The sequence below is a fragment of the Falco peregrinus genome, chromosome 2 (assembly GCF_023634155.1).
Source record: "Falco peregrinus isolate bFalPer1 chromosome 2, bFalPer1.pri, whole genome shotgun sequence".
NCBI lineage: Eukaryota > Metazoa > Chordata > Aves > Falconiformes > Falconidae > Falco > Falco peregrinus.
The window spans coordinates 12,479,211-12,494,451 of record NC_073722.1 but is presented as its reverse complement, the minus strand read 5'-3'; the positions used below and the strand labels follow the sequence as shown (position 1 = coordinate 12,494,451).

Below are 15,241 nucleotides of genomic sequence, written 5' to 3'. Positions count from 1 at the left end.
ATTACCTATTGTTACTGGTAGTTATTCTTTGTTCCTGTACCCTTGTAGATCAAGGACAGCTGCAACCCGCATGCAAAATAATCCATTGCTTGTTTCACCCATGAGCCTGTATTTTGTCAAATATTTATTTTAATCTTTCTTATCTCTACTCCTGCTTACACAGAGATGTGTGAAAACAGTATCGAAAATGTGACACAATCATCTTAGCATTCAGCTACAAAGCATGAAGACAAGCCTAGAAACCCTTTTCTTGCAGGCAAGCCACCTCAATGGAACTAGTCCATTGAATGACTTGCTTAGTGCTAAGTATTACAGGTTATGCAGCAACATGTTCTATACAGTATTTTTAAAGATGATCAGTTCGCCAAAATGGCAGAAAGTCTGCTGCTGAGAGGCAAAACTGGTCTGAAACATTTAACACGCCACACACACCCTCCAACAAAACCCCTGCACGTCTTATTCCAGTTGTACATAGTTCTTGAGCATGTGAAATAACATATGTAGAGAGCGCTGGGAGGAAGAGGTTAGGAAAGCATTAAGTGAGTAAGGGGGCCTGCTTGCAAGTAGGTCCCAAGGCAGTGGAAGTTCATGGCATTTTCAGTGATTGGGTATTTAGATATTTTTTTTTTAGGAACACTTAATGCACTACCTCATAGTAAGTTAATGCGCTAGCCCAAGAAGTCAGCACTAAGTAAATGATCACCACAACGCAGCATGGCTGAGTAAACTGTGTATGCTTTATAGTCAGCCTTAATAAATAACATCTAATGCATTCAGTGGCAGTCTCCACAGACATTCCCTGTACAGTGTGTAGGTTTGTTATTAGTTTCTGGAAATATGTGGTGGTTTGGGGTTTTTTCTTACTGGTTCTGAAAATAAGCTAAATTTGAACATGTGTTAGAGTTCTGTTATTCTTATCTCCATTGGCCTTCTTCCTTGACCACATCATTTACATGTTCGCTTTGGCTTCGTAACAGATAAAACAACAGCCAGTCAATTCAAAGGCATTTTGTTCATTACATGTGACACATTTAATGCTTACTTGTTACTCCTAGTTCTAAACCTCTATTTTACTGCAAATGTGCTAAAGTCTACATTGGTCTTCCATCAAAAGTATAGTGCTTTTAGTTTGTCAGCTTGGAGAGGGAAACAGCGATGGGGAGGCAACAGCATGAGAGAGCTTGAGTCATAATCACATTGGTTAGTATGAACAATTACAAATAGGTATTCAAAATGTAGCTTAAAGAAGATTTGTCTGTAAAAATATTAATGATACAGTCAGAAACAGAAGGAAGGGGGAGGTTTAGAGTGAAGGAGTGTAGATCAGGAATAGTGAGGTCTCACTTAAGGTTTCACAGTGATTCATGGAGCCATACTCAGATTTTTAGTTCTCCATTTGTACAGCGATGCAGGCTACTATCAGTCTCCTGCATTATTAATGAATAATAACATTTATAATTCAAAATCATTAGTAAACAGAGGAGTAAACCCATCCATATCATCATTCAAACACAGCAAGGTTACACTAACCTCTCAAGAGCAACGAAGTACCATTTGGGGAGTCTAAGATTAACTGTCAAAACAGGACATAGATACACTGTTGGCAGTATATACAGAGTGGCACATGCACCAGGCAGCGATCGCATTGGGCCTCCCGCGGGCTTGCGCCTGGACACCAGCGTTACAGGGTTTTGTTTCTCTTTACACAACACTATTCCAAATGATTTTGGGTTTTGGTCTAAGAGGAGATGTAGTTGTTAAGTACACAAATAGAGAAAGGGAGGGAAGAGGTTGTGTATTAAGAATATAAGCGTATTTTTATAAACCAAATTATATAAAATACTATATCCTTTGGGTAAGTAAGGTAATAAATTATATAGGCTAGTAATAAGTTAAGGAAGTAGGTTACAGAGTAGGTAGCGAGCAGCTTACTGCTTTAATCAGTGACTCAAGTCCAGTATGATGACAGTTGTCCTTTAGGTCTTTGCAGCACAGAACGGGAAACTGTATGTTCATCATTTCAGGTGTGGAATGGGGGTTAGGTTTGTGAGCAGGTAGAGAACACGTCAAAGCGAAGGCCACTGGCTCCCTGCTGATCAGGTATAAAAAGGAGGGCCTTTTTTCTTATAGAACAGGTGGTTTATTAGAACTGTGTCCCTCTAACAGACTGTGGGCAGCCCGGCAAGTAAGATACCCCTTCCCTGTTTAAACTACATTATAGAAGACGTCTTCTGAACGGTGACAATTTTTTGTTTGCTTACGGATTGCTGAGGATGTAGGAAGGAGAAGAGGTGTGCCTGCCATGGTGGGAAACCACGTGTGTGGGTGGACGAAGCAAAATGCCTTCACCAGCGTACATCAGAACTGCATCAGCTTAGATCCCTGCGGCTGCTTTCCTTACTTTAACGATGAAGCAAAAAGCTTTATTTCTTTACCCGAGTGCTAAACGCAGGTATCAGTTGCTTGGCTTCCTGACACAGTCTTACAAGCAACACGCAAGCAAACGCACCGTTGGCTTTGGATGTACCGGATAAGCAGTTCGGCGGTGTGACCCGGGCGAGGCAGCACCTGCCAGCCGCTGGGGCCGGGGGCCCGGCGTGCGGAGGGCTCTGCGGCGGCAGGCTCACGGCCCCGCGGCCCGCAGCGGGGGGAGCCGCCCCCGCCGCCGCGGGACCCTCCCGACGGGCGCCGCTCCGCGGGCAACGTGAGGCGGGCGGGGCGGCGGCCCTGCCGGCGGGGAGGGGGCCGGGAGGTGCCCCGCGGCGCTGCCCCGGCCCCTTCGGCGCGGGGGCGGGCGCGGCCGGCAGTTGCCCGGCGGCGGGGCGAGGAGGCGCGGCGGAGCCCGGGTGGGAGCGCCCCGCCGGGAGATGCGGCTGCGACCCGGCGCGCTCCTGCCGGCGCTGTGCCTCGGCGCCGCCGTCCCCCTGCTGTGGTACGCGGCGTGGCAGCGCAGCCGAGGTGAGCGCGGCAGCGGCCGGGGGGGCGGCCCGGCCGGGGGGCGTCAAGGGCGGGCGGCCCGGCGGCACCTGCCGCCTCCCTCCTGCCGGGCCGTCGGGGGCGGCGCGGCGCTGGGCCCCCCGCGCCCGACGGCCGGGGTCCGCCCGCTGCAACGGCCGCCTGACGGCGGGACGGCGGCGCCCGGGGCCGCGGAGGGGAGGTCGTGGCGCGGGAGGCGGCGGGTCGCCCCGTCCCCTCGCGGAGCTGCCGCCCGCCGCGGACGGAGGGGAGGGCCGGGGCGGCGGGCTGGGGCGGGGGCTGATCCGCGGGCCGCTCCGCAAGCCCCGCCGGTGGCCCCGGGTCGGCGCCCGGCGGCTGGCTCGCGTGGGAGCGGGGGGGCGGCGGGAGCGGGGCGCCGGGTGCGCTGTGGGTGCGGAACCCCGGTTCCCCAGGGGCCGTGCTCAGGCGCACCGGGTTCCAGTAGCTTTGTGTAACAGCCCGCGGGATTTGACCCTCGGTCAAAGCTGTCCGATTGAAAAAAAAAACAACAAACCCACCAAAAAACTAACAACGGAACAAAGTTAAGAAACAATTTAATAAAAGTTACGAACTAGGGTCTCGCGTTGGGATGGAGGGAACGTGTCAAGGCGATTGCCATGGCTGTCAGTTTGGCCGTGGGTTTGGTTTTAATATTATTATTCAAGGGAGGACGAAGAAGCGTTATCCATCCTGCAGTTGAGTTTGCGCCTCATGTACAGTTGCTTTTCCATGTGCACCTTGCCAGCACCGGAACGCGATCTTCAATCCATAGAAAAAATACCTGAGTGTTTTTATTTATAAACTTTAAAATTGCCTAAGATCTTTTTAATGGGTTACATAGGTGGCACATGTTGGGTAGACCTACAGAAAGCCATGTCTAAGATTCTCTGAGCCTACGTTGGAAAGAGAAAACTGATGCTCTTTTCCAAAAATAAATTAGAAGATCTCTTCCCATAGCACCTCTGAGACCTGCAGACGTGGCTTGTTACGTGACTGTTTCAGGTGAGGGTGAGAGCGGGGATCTTTAAGTACTGCCTATATACACCCTCATAAAGGTCTGGTTTATAAACGCAGAATTAGAACAAGGCAATTAGCAATTTCTGGGATGAACACAGAGCTCCAACTAGCTGTTAATGTATTTATATTCATTGTTTCTGTAACAGAAAGAAGTGGCAGTAGAGATCTCAGCCACCCAACGGAATACTGATGGTGGTGATCCTCCTGCCTTTATCATTTCTTGTCAGCTGTATGGTTGTTTATCTTGCAATACTTGATGCTTTTCTCAGGGGCAATCCTGCTAGGAGTGGAGAAGGAGAAACAGAAGTACAGGCAGGGTGTGTCCTAAGAAACCAAGATCCGAGAGATGATAGAATGACAGCGTTTGTTCCGTCCACAGTTACCACCCCTGTCACCATGTCATTTTGTGACTCCTTGTTACTGAAATGCCATTTTCATCCTGTTTTCTTTTTGGTCTTTCTGTACTGGGGTGTTTTGCTTTGGGTTTGGTTTTTTTGTTTGGGTTTTTTTTATTTTTTTTTGGGGGGGAGCAATATGTGTTGTGCTATATGTGTTGTTTTAACTTTTTCCATAGTTGTCGCCTCCCCCACAGTAAACAGAGTAATTAATTCCTCTCAGATGGTATCATTTTCCTAATTATTATTATTAGCACCTGTTTTTTTTCAACAAACTTTTAACTATTACAAATGTAAATATGTAGTGTTCAGAGACACAATATCTCTTCAGTTTGGTAAATCTCACAAATGTGTAAATAAAAGAGTTGATAGTGGTAACTAGAGGAGGAGGTGGCAGCACAGTGTGAATGACTTTGTGCTAAGTTTATTTCACTGGAAGGAAGGGTAGTCTTTGCTCCTGAGTGATGTTAGAAGACAGAAGCCTTCTGCCCATCCAGAAATACCCCAAGAACAGCCGCATGTTGTTACCTTTTTCCACAGTTTGAGAGAGAAGCGTTGGGAGCAAACCAGCTAATGCTCTGTTGTTGTCAAAGAACACCTATTTAAGAAGGTGCTTTGAAATTAATCTTTTCCTCTGCAAACGGGAAGATACCTCTGCTTAGCTACTGTTAAACCTCTCTTCCCTTCCGCACTGCTGAACTTGCCTCTCCAGTGACATGTCCAGAGCACTACAGGAGTTCCCACTTGTCTCCCATCTCAAATGTGGTGTTTGTTATCTTTTCTAATGCTATCTTCACTTATTACACCTGTTACAGAGAGGTCAAGTACTGTCTCAGTTTATCAGCTCCAGACTCTTTCACTTACTTGTCAAAAGTTCTTCTCCTGCTCATTTTCTTCCACACATTTGTTAAACCTCCTCTTACTTCAGTCTCCTCCTCTGCTCTGCCCGTTAAAGGGTTTAGGATACTCTCAATCTTTGAGTGCAGCATATCATGCTAAGCAGCAGTAGTCTGTAGTATTCCCTCCAGTTTCTATCCAGTTACTGTTTCTTGGATTGTAGTGACATTGGGAGAGCAAATAATCTTTTTTTTGTCTGTTGTACAACTAGGACAGGGCATAGGACAGGGCAAGTACTTCCATAATATGAAAGCTATATAATAGTCCTGTAAACCACTGTTCAGTCTGTCTGCAGGCTCAGAGCCTTTCAGCCCCTGAAAGTGTGTAAGTTGGCTCTGCCCCCGACTCTGTGCAAATAAAAATCAACAGCTTAAGCTGGGAACCTTTAAACACTTAAAAGCATTTCGTTCAAACGCTAAAGGGCTAGCTATCTTCAGAGATTTGAGTTGCAATGTGTTTGCTGTCAACAACAGCAGTAAATAATTGGCTGTTTGGTACTGCTTCTAACTACTCGGTGGAGCTTAAGCATTGACTTGCAGTTGTGAGGCTTAACTTGAGTATGGGTCGCTTGAACTGGCACGGCAGGAAAGATGCTCCTATGTCACTCATGCCCTTAAAAATGAAGGTTCGGAATCTACCGAAGTCACTAGGCTTCAGCTGTTGTGGGTAATATTATATACTTTTTAACTATCCTTACAAAGATGTTTTCATAGTCACTGTTTCCATTGCTTTATAAATACAAGCACAGGTTTCATTTTAAATAGGCTGATATTTTTGTGGGGGGAAAAAAAAAAGAAAACTTAATTATGGAGGAGACAATTAGTAAGCACCAGATTTTCAGCAAAACCTGGAACTGTCTGCCTAAACTTGCACACTGATTCCTTCAGCATCCTCTGGAGTGCTTGCAAACGCAGGCTGCTATTAGCAAGTAATCAGATGGACGCTGTAGCAACACCTGTTCCACGTCGTGCATGGTTTTGCTGTGAACTCTTCGGTCCCTCCCCATGCCCCAAGCAAAACCTGTCTGAAACAGTTTGCATCAGAGGCTAGGAAAGGCAGTTGTCAGGATGATGTAGATGTTCCTACTCTTGCGAAACTGAATTACAGTCCACTTGTTAATTCACCTGACCAAAAGTATTTGCTCTCATATAAATACTCTTCATACAGATTTGTAGTTATGGGAAGTAGTATACAACTTACAATAGATGGAGTGATTTTCTCACACAGTTTTAGCTACTGTTTTCCATGTAGATATTAATCAACAAGAAATATCACAGGTATACAAAAATATGAAAGTAAATGTAAGGAAGTAGCAATTTCCTTCTGCCACACCACCTGAAAAACAGTAAAGGAGAAGGCAAGAGTTCATAATAAACTCGTTATGAACTTACATAGTTTCTTCAGAGGAAACGCTATTCCTGAATAAGAAGAAACTTTGGTGGTTTGGCTGAATAACAATTACTTTTTTTGGAAGTCACAGCAGTGAGGTAAATTGGATCATCTCACATGGCAGTGCTCCTTCATGTTGCTTGTACGGGTTACAGGATTAGGTCTCCTTGAACTGAGTTGTAATGTGTTGCTGCCCTCTTCACCTGAATTTGTGGGATACTTTAACCAAGTAAATTAAAGTTAAGCTTTGCCTGGAACTTAGGATAATGCGATGCTAAAATGTGATGTCACAAAGACCTAAGCATGTTAATATATACATGTCGAGTCAAACATTGTGAAACCTGGATTTCTGAAGTTATTCCTTTGAACTGGGGTGAAGAAGAGATAAACTGTTTGTGCTGTGTGTTCACAGAAGTATATTTAAGGTTTATTAAATTGTTTAACATACTAATTTTTTCATTATTTCACAAAACTTTCGTCAGGCAAAGGGCTACAAAGGGTCAAAAAGGTATTTCTAATGAAAGTATTTTTTTGCAGTTGAAATATAGCCATGTACACGGCTAGTCCAAACAGCTGATTAAAAATTTCTTTTTTATTTCCAATAATCTTCTGCCCACGGTGTGCTGCCTTGCTTCAGCTGGCTGACCCCTGCTCCCGCTGTGCACCCAAGCACAGGTCCTCGGGAGGTTCTGTCATCTGTGATGGAGCTCTGCGCAGGTTTCCTGCCAGACCCAACTGGCACATGCTGGCTCAAAGCTTCAATTAAACAGTGGCAAATTGTCAGATTTGATAAGGAGCCTTGAATTACGCCGTTCTCATTTCAGCCAGTGCAGCTTATCCGGATTTCTGGACATGCAAGAGTCAATTTTCCTGCCTTCTCTAGGCCTGTTAGGCTGTGCTTAACCACCATTTTCCACAGTTCTTGTCACAGTTGACTGGTAGGTGTGCTCTTTTCAGCTGGGATACAGTTAATTTCCTTCACAGTAGCGAGTGTGGGGCTTATGTTTTGGATTTGTGCTGAAAACAGTGTTGATAATACAGGGATGTTTTCATTACCGCTGATCAGGGCTTACAGAGCCAAGGGCTTCTCTGCTCTGCACCCCATCCCACCAGCGAGCAGCTGGGGGGCACAAGGAGCTGGGAGGGGACACAGCCAGGACAGCTGGTCCCCACTGACCCAAGGGATATCCCATACCATATGGTGTCATTCTTGGCTTATGAAGCTGGGGGAAGAAGGAGGAAGGGGGGCTGACCTCCCTGCCCGTGGGCAGTGGGGATTGAATTCCTTGGTTTGCTTCGCTTGTGTGCGCAGCTTTGGCTTTGCCGATTAAACTGTCTTTAGCTCAGCCCATGGGTTTTCTCACTTGTACCTTCTGATCCTCTCCCCCATCCAACCGGGGGGAGCGAGCGGGCGGCTGCACGGGGCTGAGTTACCAGCTGGGGTTAAACCACGGCAGCACGCTGCACCTTCCCTCCTTGCATGCATTTCCTTCCAGTGGATCTGAGAGGTACAGAGCTTACTGCACTTCCAGGTTTTGCCTCAATATGCAGTCGGGATGTAGCTGGAAATGCAGTGAGGTAAGAGCAGTTTCTCCAGTCCACTGATGGCTTTACTCAGTGTCTTGTGTCGTTCTGCATTTAGGTGTTAAAAAAACCCACAGCATACAACGACCTCAAATGAGACTTAAGATGCAGTATTTACAGATCCAAAATTTTACACCAAAATTCATATGCAATACTTACAAAAGCTGTATAGTTGTACTGGCTTCTAAATATGTAATTCACTGAACTAAGAGTCTGCTGCTTCTTGCAGTTACTTGAGGCAGAATAGTGGCTGCCTTGTCCTCAAAAGCAGAGTAACCGAGTCATAAATCCTATAAAGATTCAGGTACAAAATGAGACCGCTGTTGGTTTTCACAGAGAAAGGGATAGGGAACGTTTCAGAACTCTCGTTGTTCGCTGTGCAAGTGTCTCATCACAACCTGTACTTAAACAGGTGTAAACACATGACCTTCACGCTTTCCTAATGCAGCACACTGAGTCTTGAGGAACCAAGTTGTATCTAGAAATACTTCAGTGGCTAGGCATTTCATTAAATGCGTGTGTAAATGAGTTATTGTTGCTACATCGGACAGAACAGTAAAAATATTTAAAATACTAACCAGAACGAAACAATAACCATTGCTTGAAGTGAATGAGTGCTTTTTATTTAACTGGTAAAGGCCATATTCAGATCAGAATTTTCCACTGCTATTAAGAACCTGTATCGTGTTACTAACATTACTGTTTTAAAACCAAGGTATGCCAATTATGGGCAAACACCATACAATATCCATTCAATTTCTATATTTTTCCACTTATTTTAATGCTATTGCTTTCCTGTATAGTGATATTCTGACTGAATGTTTTAAGATCACATTTCACAACATTCTAATATAGGAAAAAACTCAGATCTAAAATGAGAATTGTTTGCCAACATTTAAGAAAATATTAGAACTTAAGTTGTATTTTCTTTGAAACAAGTTTGTTTACCTATTTTCAGTTAGAAGCAGGCCGAGGTTTGTGCTTGGCTGAAACTAGTGTTTCTCCTCCTACTTAACGCAACGGGCCCTGCAGCCCAGTTGCCGTCAGGGCATGGACAGGATGGATGGATGAGTAGGAACAATCAGAAGCTTCTTAACCTGCTCACTTAACCTTCCCTTTTCAGCCATGTAAAATAAACCAACCCGAGCGCTGACTGACTTCAGAGGCTCCTGAACATTTAAGATACGCATTAAGGCATGCTGTGTCCTGTGCTTAAAGCTCAACCATCGAAGCTACCCCGGTTGGGATGGACATGAAACATAATGGGTGAACATAACTCAGTGCAGGTGAAGCAGCTTCTGACTTCATGGTAGTTTTGCTCGGCTGTCTCTAACCTGTTGGGAGACACAAACAGTTCCGTGCTGTCATGCTACAAACAAAATATTAAAAGATCATGCACAAATTCAGGAAGGTGCTTAAATCCCGTTAGACATTAGCACATTGTCGAATTTAAGTGTTTGCGTAAGAACTGGCTGTTCTGAACTAAGGCAGATGCATTGTTTCGGGGATTTTTGTTCCCCCCTCCCCACTCTGAGAGAACAATACCCGAGCTTGCAAAGCGTGTAACAGGATTGAGAAAGGTCTATTTTAGATCAGTTCCAGGAAGATAATAAACAGCCACAGTTGTTAGTGCGATGCATGCCTCAGTGGTTTAATATGCTTCATTAACCTGAACAGTGCGCAGTGGTTCCAAGTGCAGAGTATGACAAGGTCTTTTGCAGTTAAGTGTGCTTACGTAGTTTTCTTTCAAGGAAGGCATTACACAAAATTCAGTTTCTGAAAGAAAGAGTCTTAGGTGCTTTATCAACAGGTCTTAGGTGTCTTTATCAACAGCGTGCCTTGTAATCAAGAAATAAGAACAAGAGTCATTGCTAGACTTTGGGATGTTTTCTTCCCTACTCTCTGCCACTCCCAATTTTCCTTTTATTTTGTTTTTTCTTTGAATGCTAGGAGTGATGAATTGTTTTGCAGCTCTTGGGTATTGCCAGAAATCAGTTGTTAATAAAACTGGAAGCATATTATGATAATAGGAAGTATGTGTGCATTGAGCTAAGAAAAAAAATCAGTTGACTTTTAGAATGAGTATTTGCTTTAGAAATGAGCGTTCTTTCTTAACAGTTTCAGTATCCGGTGCAAAAAGTTTTGTATATATCTATATATATTAGGAAATAACAACCACATTTAAAAGCATTTTAAGTATCACCATCTTAGAATTACAGTAGCTGTAAGTATATATGACAATGTGTAGTAAACAGCCAGGGGAAATGCTGCAGTAGAGCTGAAATTTTGTTGAAAAAGCTTTGAGTGCTGTCACTGCATCTGGTTGGCGTGTTGGTTGTTGGGGTGTTTTCTGCCCAGACTTTTAGCCAATTGTAACCCCACTGAAATTTCCTAGTAGGGTTTTCTTAGCCCAGCAGTGATTCATCTTCAGCTCACCAAAGGGAAAAGAAGCCTTTACCTTCATTTGCTTCTTATAGTTTTGCCATAGGTCCTCATCTCACAATTTTCTACTTGCAGCCTGACGCTGCCTGTTGCTGATAGAACTGCTGGTAGACGAGGTGTTGCCAAGTCGGGCTCTTGCTGGGGGCAGACAGTGTTTCATGATAAAACCAAAGCTCCTTTCTCCTGACCCTCCTTGCCAGAACCAGCTATATTTGTGAAAATGCCCTGTCTGCTTCTTTGCAAGCAGCTAGTGCAAGCAGCTCATTTAGTTCTCTGTAGATCCTTCGATACCTAAAGAGCAACATTTTCCACACGCACACTAAAATCCATTTAAACTTAATAACCATATAAATATTTAAGAGTATTTAGCTTCATAATGCTTCTAATTTTATCTCTTTAGCTTGCTACGGTTATATTGGTAACAAATACTGTTCATGGCAGCACCTTATTGCATAGCAAAATACAAAAAGTTCAGTACTGCTTTCCAAACACTCATTTTCTGTCAAAGGTTTACTGGTAGTTAATACTGCTCATTTGCTTATGCTTTAGTAACACCTAGAACATTTCAGGTTCTGTTTTAAACTGTGTATGTTTATAATAACAAACTCCTTCTTTGCTAAGGGTGAGTGAATACTACATCCCTTTTGCCAAACCCATGCTTCCCCAGCTGTCAAAATCGGATGAGGTAAGCAATTATTAAAAGTCTTGTTCTACTAACTGAACAGAGGCTTCAATTCTGAAAGACTCTAAAATGCTATTTCCCTCTTCTGCCTGAAGCACTAGGTAAGGCTGATGACAAATGCCAGCTTCTTTGGGCGCACTCACTGATAGCCTGTAAGCAAGAAAATAAAAATACAGTTACTTGGTGCTCACCAAAAATGTCAGCCCAGTAGTGACACCGCTAGTTTTGAGTCACGCTAACACTGGATAATTGAAAGAATTCTGGAGAGAGGAACTACAATGTTATTCTGCTGCGATTTCCGTACTGATTCCTTCTGTAACATATTGCACTGAGGGGAATTTTGCTTTGTTTTAGCAAAATTTTACATTATACAGCACTGGAAATGTCAATGGAACAAGTCTTTCCAACGTTTTATGAAGAAACACTTCCAATACAGAATGATTTATTCCCTTTTCAGCAGCAGTAAGTTGCTCCTGTGATAACATGTATTTACCCTAAGACTGTGGTCATGCTGATTTTGTTTGCGCTTTCCCAGGAGCATATGGAACTTTACTGCATCAAACCTCCACATTTTCTTGGCACTTGATGCTATCTAACTCCTAACAAAGGCAATTGGAACTTAAAAAAAAATAATCCATCCATTACTGTATCTGTAGTTTATGCCTCTGAATTAGTCTTGGAATTGCAAGATGAATCTCCACTGTGTTTACATGTATTGATGCTTTATTTGGGACCACTTTCTTGCTGTGAAAACAGTATGATTAGTGTCTGTCACCTAAATCAGCTTAAACCTTCTGTTTCCATTTTATTCATATACATTCTAAAGCAAAAAGGTAAAGATTGGATTATGGCATTGCAAACACAGCTGCTAAAGAAAAGCATAAAACAAGACAGTGCATTCCTACAGTGTCGTGGTTTAACCCCAGCCAACAACTAGGTACCACGCAGCCACTCCCTGTGCTGCCCCCCCCCCCCCCCGGTGGGATGGGGAGGAGAATCGGAAGGAAGGTAAACCCCAAGGGTTGAGATAAGAACGGTTTAATAATTGAAATACATTATAATATACAGTATAGCTGTATAGGAAGAAGTAGAGCTTTCTTGTTGCACACAGCTGAAATAATCCAGTTTTCCCTTCCCTTCAACAACACCAAACATACATTCATAGTTGCATAGTACAAAATACTGCTAGATATGTACGCCTTTCTTGCAAGTTAAAATGTTTTTAGGGCTGTCAGAAAATTTTAGGAAGCATTCATTTTACGGGCATTTTACTAAACATACTTCAAAATTTTAGTGAGACCAATAATAATAATAACAATGCAGATCACACGTTTTCTTCTCTCTTTCTAGCTACGTTCTTCCTAAGTGTTTTAAACTTCAAGGTCTTTCAATCATACATTTATTGATTAAATTAAGGGATTGTGTTTACTGTAAATAAAAAACCCTGTCTATCCAAAATACAAATTAATTCCAGTTTTAAATGCCTCTGCAAATCCTTACGAATTTATATTATCTGCGCATTTTGCTCTTAGTCTCTTTTACAGGCTAGATTCCCTGGCAATTTACTGGGAGTGCTGAGGGATAATGATGGGTCTGAGAAAATGAGTCCTGCCAAGGATGGGACTCAGCACAGTCAATGGATCAAGTGCCTAAACAACATTTAACTAAAAAAACCCCAAACAAACACAGCACCAAAACCCCCCAGCGTTATAAAACATTTTAAAGTGAAGTAGAAGGCCCCTTCTGCACTGGTTTGTTTTTTTTTTTACTTCCCATTGCAAAGTGAGTGACATTACTGAATATTCATTTTAATAAGTCTAACTTTTCTTTGTTCTCGTGGCAATGAGCAGTGGAGGCACCAACCGGTATGAGCCTTGTATGTCATCTGTGCTATCGGGGAAGTTCAAATGGTACTTGCTTCTCAGGAAAGTGGATCTTCTGTAAACATAACATTATCTTAAAGATAATGAACAACAGAGGTGCCTGAAAAACATGACAGTGTTTGTAATATTGATACGATTGTAGAGTATTTCATCAAAGGTGGGCTACGTATTATGAAGGTATTCTTCAATCCAGAGCATGGTTTCAGTTGTTCTCTAATTAAATATTATCCAAGAGTGCAAATGACCATCTTTACTAATAGTTCTTAATATACTGCAGATGCTTTTTAACTTGCAGATGAAGGCTGAATACTTAATATCTGTATTTTAATCTTAGTGTCATCGAGATTTGTCACTTTAGTGAAAAATACTGTTGGCTTTCCTGGATAGCACCTTCCCCTGCAAGCTGTAGTCTTTCTCTGCCTTTTTCCATTTTATGGATGTCATATTCTTGTTCTTGTCTTCAGTTTCAAGCCGTTACCCAGCTATGCTACCTAAACCCTACTTTTTAATACTCTTCCAGGCTTCTTCATTCCATGAATAAGCTGTGAGCAGCCTCTTTTATTATTGTTTATACACTTCTGGTCACGTCTTCTGAACTGTCTCCTAAACTTTTTCTTTATTCCATCGCATGATTCACCTCTTTGAAAAGAAATTATGTTCTCATTGCAGGAAATGAGTTAGACATGTACCAAAGCCAGTTTCTGGAACTTCGACAGAGACTATTGTATGCTGAAAAGGAAAATAAAAAGAGATCGCACGAACTGAGCAGTGCCCTAGATGAAATTAAACATGTAGTTGCAAAAAGAATGAACTTAACAAATCATACAGGTTTGTATGTATACAAATGTACTGTGTTAACAGTTCAAAGTTTTGTGTGCTCAAGTTGCTTTATCACTGGTGTGTGGAGAAAAATAATTGATTAGATTATATTAGCATTAGGTAGAAGTTTCTGCTTTAAAAAAGAAGGGTGGGGAAGTAATCTGTAGCCCCTCTTTAAATGGGATTGGTTAGTAAATAAGAGAAAAAAGGGAGGACACAATAGACTTCAGCGGTGCCATCACAGCAAAGCTGTACATGCTGCTAATGGGGTTTCTTACACTGCTTAGCCCTCCCTTGCTGCCAGCAGAGCACTGACTAAGGTATTTTTACCAGCTTTTACTATGTGACTACACTCTGATAAATACTAGGTCTGTGTCTAATCTGGAAGGCAGGTACACCTCGTCAGATGTTCCGCAGTCCTGTCGCTCTGCTGTCCAGGTGGAGTGATGTTGGCGGGGGGGTACAGCCTAAGAATGTTCCCTCTAGAATTTATTTTTGTTTTGCAAGTAGTTTGTTAATAACCTGAAGAAAATGCGAATGCTTGCAAGTGATGCCAATTAAAAGAAAACCTTTGATGGGGGGGTGGGGGGGTGGGTGTCTGTGTCTCAGCTTTTTGCCTTTTGTTTTGTTTTGCTTTAAGATGGACACCAACATGCAATTAAGTTGACTCTAGCGATCTGGCTTCTTCCCATTAAACTTCTTTTTAAACTTCTTTTAAAACTGTAAAAAAACTTTTTAAACTTTTTTGTTTTTTAAACTTTTATTTAAAAATAGATTAGATCCTTGCTTATAGACTGTTGTCCATCCCCATCTGTCTGCACAGTGTAGTTGTGTACCATAGATCAGGCACTTTGACTCTGTCCCCTAAAAGTAATGATGCAGTAGTGCAGGATCTGCCTTCCTCCCTCTTCAGACTGGAAGAGCTACTTCCCAGGGGAGAGAAGGAGAACTCGAAGGCGCATCCATCTCTGCGCTGGAGGCATTCCACAACACATCAAGACTTCAAAGAGTCTGGATGCTACTGAAAACTACTTTTTAAAAATCCTTATTTGCATTCAGTACCGTGGGCTGGCGTTAAATTAAAATAGGGAATTACCCAGCATTGTTACAGGGGAAGAAGGAGCGAGGAGCGTTCCAGCTTTGCGTAGCCAGCTGGT

General features: G+C 43.0%; 1 protein-coding gene across 7 annotated transcripts in view; it reads left to right on the top strand.

Moving 5' to 3' along the window:
• The first annotated feature begins 2,804 nt into the window (after positions 1-2,804).
• Positions 2,805-15,241, top strand: part of MGAT4D (MGAT4 family member D) — a 39,934-nt gene continuing 27,497 nt past the window's right edge. For 4 of the 7 annotated variants that reach the window (XM_055797416.1, XM_055797412.1, XM_055797411.1 and 1 more), the window contains exons 1-2: positions 2,805-2,958; positions 13,935-14,093. In XM_055797416.1, coding sequence (XP_055653391.1) covers positions 2,868-2,958; positions 13,935-14,093 — 250 coding nt within the window. In that variant the 5' untranslated portion in view covers positions 2,805-2,867. Of the gene's footprint in view, positions 2,959-3,817; positions 3,979-11,321; positions 11,386-13,206; positions 13,293-13,934; positions 14,094-15,241 lie in introns of those variants that run through there. The other 3 variants (XM_055797413.1, XM_055797415.1, XM_027784092.2) reach the window with 3 other exon arrangements.